Here is a 5,811-nt window from a genome sequence, read left to right as displayed (position 1 = left end):
ACATTTCGGCGTGCTTCCTGCATTTGGAGTAGTGGACTAAACACGCAAACAAAAAGGAGGTATTTAGACATAAATTATGGACTTTATTGAACAAAACAAAGATTTATTGTGGAACTGGGATTCCTGGGAGTGCATTCTGATGAAAATCAAAGGTAAGTGAATATTTATAATGCTATTTATGATTTTAGTTGACTCCAAAATGGCAGGTATCTGTATTGCTTGATATTGTCGTCTAAGCGAAGTACTCAGATTATTGCAAAGTGTGCTTTTGTCGTAAAGCTTTTTTGAAATCTGACACAGCGGTTGCATTAAGGTGAAGTCTATCTATAATTCTTTGAATAACTGTTGAATATTTTATCAACGTTTATGATGAGTATTTCTGTAAATTGATGTGCTCATTCACCAGAAGTTTTGGGAGGCAAAACATTTCTGAACATTACACGCCAATGTAAAATGGGGTTTTTGGATATAAATATGAACTTTATCGAGCAAAACATACATGTATTGTGTAATATGAAGTCCTATGAGTGCCATCTGATGAAGATCATCAAAGGTTAGTGATTCATTTTAGCTGTAGCTTCTAGCGTCCCACATTTACCAGAGGTTAAATAGTACCCGCAAACCACCAGTCTCAACGTCAACAGTGAAGATGGAACTCCGGGATGCTGGCCTTCTAGGCAGAGTTCCTCTGTCCAGTGTCTGTGTTCTTTTGCCCATCTTAATATTTTATTGGCCAGTCTGAGATATAGCTTTTTCTTTGCAACTCCGCCTAGAAGGCTGAAGCATCCCGAAGTCACCTCTTCACTGTTGAAATTGAGGCTGGTGTTTTGCGGGTACTATTTAATGAAGCTGCCAGTTGTGAGGCATCTGTTTCTCAAACTAGACACTAATGTACTTGTCCTCTTGCTCAGTTGTGCACTGGGGCCTCCCACTCCTCTTTCAATTCTGGTTAGAGCCAGTTTGCACTGTTCTGTGAAGGGAGTAGTGCACAGCGTTGTACGAGATCTTCGGTTTCTTGGCAATTTCTCGAATGGAATAGCCTTCATTTCTCAGAACAAGAATAGACGGACGAGTTTCAGAAGAAAGTTTTGTTTCTGGCCATTTTGAGCCTGTAATCAAACCCACAAATGCTGATGCTCCAGATACTCAACTAGTCCAAAGAAGGCCAGTTTTATTGCTTCTTTAAAATCAGCATAACAGTTTTCACCGCGCTAACATAATTGCAAAAGGGTTTTCTACTGATCAATTAGCCTTTTCTTTCGAAAACAAGCAAATTTCGAAGTGACCCCAAACTTTTCAACGGTAGTGTATATATAGAAACACACGTTTCAAATTTGCACCAATTGATTGGTCGAAAGAACAGGTGGCTAAGTCAATCAAACAAGATTTTTATTAGTCAGGGACAGCCCTACTGGTAAAAGATACCAGTCCATCTTCATATCAACTAACAGAACTCTGCTGGTTGTCCTGGTAATAGATACCAGTGGGCAGATCTATTTCATTTGTTCAAACTAAACTACAGCACTTACTTTGATGAGTCAAATCTGATCCTTTCTTCTTTTCTCCTCCTCTCACAGTTCCACTCAGCCCCGTTGTTTTCCTGCAGTCCACCAGCAGCACAGACAACCTTTTCATATCCAGCAGTAAGGCACTACCGGGAGAGGCATGACACGGGGACTCCGGGAGGGTGGAAGGGTTAGCGTTGTCCTGGTAACCATAAAGAGGGGACACAGACACATATCATTATGGATGCTGATGTCACTGTTGTCATTAAGTGCTTTACAGAAACCCAGCCCAGATAGAGCAAGCTGTATGCTAGACCAGACCAAGCTGTACCATCTGGTGTTCTGAACTGGAGAGACTCTTCTCTGCCTCATCAGCATCAGGATGTTGTTGAGGCTCCCCAGAGGATCCACGATAGTCATGTCTCTCTTCTGTGTGAATGAGAACATCAAACAGATGGTAAACTCATGAACTTCTATTGCAATTACAGAGTCTTACAAGAGGCATGAATATGTCTAAAAAGGGCCTAAAATTAGCCACTTAAAAAAAATGGCACCATCTGGTTTGCTTAATATAAGGAATTTGAAATTATTTATATACTATTACTTTTGATACTTCAGTATATTTTAACTTTGACTCAAGTAGCATTTTACTGGGTGACTCACTTTTACTTGAGTTCTATTAAGGTATTTTTCCTTTACTCAAGTATGACAATTTCTACTTTTCCCACCACTGTGATGCAAATGTTAAAGGGCCGTCCCACGAAATGGGTGCATTTTGCGTCCCTTTGATATTTTAAGTAGAAATTATGCACTGTATATTATATTTTAAAACCTGGCTATACTAGAATAAGTGCACTTTAATATAGACCACATAGAGAATTCAATCAATCACATTCTGAAGTCCCAAAAATATATGTACCAATGGCAGATTGCCCCTTAAACAATTCCTACAGTACTGAACAACATATTAAAGTGTATAACTTCAGTAGAATGCCCCTTTAAAACAACACGGTTCAACAACGGCATAGTTTGTCTCCCTGTTTTTAAGACAGTACTCACTGGTGGTAATCGGATATTCAGTCTCCTCTTTCATTGAGATATCCTCCTTTACTCCAAAAGGTTCTTCCTCTTCTTTCAATTTTACGGCATCTTCCTCCTTTTTGATTCTGAAAGCTTCTACCTCCTCTTTTTCCACTTTGACAACCTCTTTCCCATATTCCTCTTTCACTGTAATATCATCCTCTTGTTTCAATGTGATAGCCTCCTTTTTCATTCTTCAAGCTTCTTCCTCTCCTTTCACCAGTTTCTTTCTCCGTCTAGATTAGTGAGTTTGTGCTCCGGACAATTAGTCTAGTGCAGTATCAATGTAACACATTTGCTAATTTAACAAGCAAATTACGTTTAAATTAACCAGTCGATAGGTAAACAGAATTATGTTCAAAACACTAAGAGTAATGTACACAAGATTGGTCTAAAGAGATTCAATGTTTCAGTTTTATGTTCGCTAGCAAAGCACCGCGTGGGTAAACCAGGAGCCTTTTGTCGATGTTGAAGAAGCCTCCAGTTCCGTCCACTAGATTATACGTCACGCAAGAAGCATCACCTGAAAGACTCATATCGCCATCTGCTGACTGGAGTGGGCAATGCGGAGTAGGCAATGCAGATTGGAAAAATATTAATTACAATGTTCATTCTGGCAAGCAATGTCATAAGAAGTCATTTAAAAACAACCAGATGTTATGTTTTCTCTTACTTCTTACAGCCAATCATTTCCTCCAGGTCTGGCCTGCCCATTAGGCAGGATTAGGTGACAGATTGATGAGGGTGGTGTATTCCGAGCTAAATTGATCAAGGCTCATTGTTAACAACACATAATAACACTTCATATAATGAAGCAGTGCCCACTTTGCATAAGGCTACATGGACAGATAGGGCTCTACCTGTGTAGAGCACATGACCCTTTACCCTTCCTGTCTCTAAAGTGCCCTTTTGGGTGGTGGTATAATTTGGATTCATTTTTTCTCATAGTTATACTGAACCCACTGCCTGCAAGTCGTCGTTAAATTAGCCTCAGTGATTTGTATTTTCCTTCAGCTTTGTTCCTGTTCATAAGAAAGCTAATGTAGCAGTGTGATGTTGTTACCCTAGATTGTGCGCCAAATTGCACACAAGGACCAATTCAAATAGGCCAGGTCAATAGGGGATGTTAATAATTTGATAATAATAATAATTCAGTGTGTTTTTTAAATTTAATTACAGCTGCATAGGTAATGTTATTTTTTGGTGTACAAACACTTTTTCATATCAATCTTGTACATACACGTGATTGTAAAAGTTTTGTATATTTTGGTTTGGCCCATTGCGGGTTATTTGTATTTCCGTACCCCCTTATTGTTCTCTTTTGTCTGACCTTCGGCTAGCAAGTTATGTTGTCCTTGGCTCCGAAATTGTTCAATATAAAACCGTGGTAATGTTACACAATGTGCTGTTATGCAACCATAAGTTTGTTACAATCCATAAGAAGTTTTAAAGAGCAGTGATACTATGATGAAGGCCTTGAGGTCGATACGTAAAGCTTATTAAAGAGCAGTATTGCTATGATGAAGGCCTTGAGGACGATACGTAAAGCTAAATTAAAGAGCAGTGATACTATGATGAAGGCCTTGAGGTCGATACGTAAAGCTTATTAAAGAGCAGTGATACTATGATGAAGGCCTTGAGGTCGATACGTAAAGCTAAATTAAAGAGCAGTGATACTCTGATGAAGGCCTTGAGGTCGATACGCAAAGCTTATTAAAGAGCAGTGAGACTGTGCGCGTTTCTTATTTGCTCTCAAGGCATCAAAATGTGAAAAAAAGCCTTTCTATAGGCTCTGTACAGCCTTTACCATGGAGTGAAATGGGATATCAGCCAACTCAGTGACAACAGAACACTGTACAGCCTTAACTATGGAGTGAAATGGGATATCAGCCAACTCAGTGACATCCACAGAGCACTGTACAGCCTTAACTATGGACTGGCCCCATGAAATGGGACATCAGCCAACTCAGTGACAACCACAGAACACAACCAAAGAACACAACTATGTATAGTTTACACAAATATTAGTGTCTTAGCTTTTATTGCAGGACTTTGACTGTGTGTATTGAACATTCATATTGGACTGTACAGCCTTACCTATAGAGTGTACACCACCACCGATCACAACTTCCTGTTTCCATCACAGTTGTCGTGAGTTTTTTATACGGTATGACTTTACTGACATAACAACTTTGGATGGAAACGTGGTTAATCAATCTGTATACTGCCTAATTATTTTCCCCTCAGGAAGCTCCGGTAAACAGTGGTTGTAGTGCACTGCTGCCACCACCAGGCCTGGAGGGCATTTTGACTTTGTTGTTAGCTAGCTGTGTTAGCTAGCTGTGTTAGCTAGCTGTGTTAGCTAGCTGTGTTAGCTAGCTGTGTTAGCTAGCTGTGTTAGCTAGCTGTGCGTCTAAAGATGTAGCAGCTAGCTGGCTACTGACCAAGCTATTGTGTGTATTGAACATTCATATTAGACTGTAGCAGCTAGCTAACTGGCTACTGATCAACCCATTGTGTGTACTGAACATTCATATTGGACTGTAGCAGCTAGCTAACTGGCTACTGATCAACCTATTGTGTGTAATGAACATTCATATTGGACTGTAGCAGCTAGCTAACTGGCAACTGATCAACCTATTGTGTGTATTGAACATTCATATTGGACTGTAGCAGCTAGCTAACTGGCTACTGATCAACCTATTGTGTGTATTGAACATTCATATTGGACAGCCTTACCTATAGAGTAGCACCACCACCCATCAGCCCATTCTCTTCTTGACGTCAAAGCTGCAGTGTATTGTTGCTGTAGGAGTTTATGATTAATAATCCTATTTATTTGATGTCACCATACTATTCCTTTAAAGCCCCATGCTGTAAAATATAAATCATCAGAGTGGGTCACCAACCTAAATGTAAACAATATCACTTGATTATTAGAGGAGTAAACTATGAAGCCAGCAAGAACTACTCAGACATTCCAAATATCACTTGATTATCAGAGGGGTGTATTATGACATCAGATAGAACTACTCAGACATTCCAAATATCACATGATTATCAGAGGGGTGTATTATGACATCAGATAGAACTACTCAGACATTCCAAATATCACTTGATTATCAGAGGGATGTATTATGATGTCAGATAGAACTACTCAGACATTCCAAATATCACTTGATTATCAGAGGGGTGTATTATGACATCAGATAGAACTACTCAGACA

General features: G+C 39.5%; 1 protein-coding gene across 1 annotated transcript in view; it reads right to left on the bottom strand.

Moving 5' to 3' along the window:
* The window catches only part of LOC106595747 (piggyBac transposable element-derived protein 4), a 14,127-nt gene extending 11,075 nt beyond the window's left edge, over positions 1 to 3,052 (bottom strand). Inside the window, exons 1-3 of the mRNA XM_045690591.2 lie at positions 2,565 to 3,052; positions 1,837 to 1,934; positions 1,530 to 1,707 (exon numbers count right to left, since the gene is read on the bottom strand). Coding sequence (XP_045546547.2) covers positions 1,530 to 1,707; positions 1,837 to 1,934; positions 2,565 to 2,778 — 490 coding nt within the window. The 5' untranslated portion in view covers positions 2,779 to 3,052. The remainder of the gene's footprint in view (positions 1 to 1,529; positions 1,708 to 1,836; positions 1,935 to 2,564) is intronic.
* Between the last annotated feature and the right edge of the window lie 2,759 nt (positions 3,053 to 5,811).

Source organism: Salmo salar, chromosome 12 (genome assembly GCF_965601325.2).
Source record: "Salmo salar chromosome 12, fSalSal1, whole genome shotgun sequence".
Classification (NCBI taxonomy): Eukaryota; Metazoa; Chordata; class Actinopteri; order Salmoniformes; family Salmonidae; genus Salmo; species Salmo salar.
The sequence above is the reverse complement of the archived record's forward strand: the minus strand, read 5'-3'. Positions and strand labels throughout refer to the sequence as shown.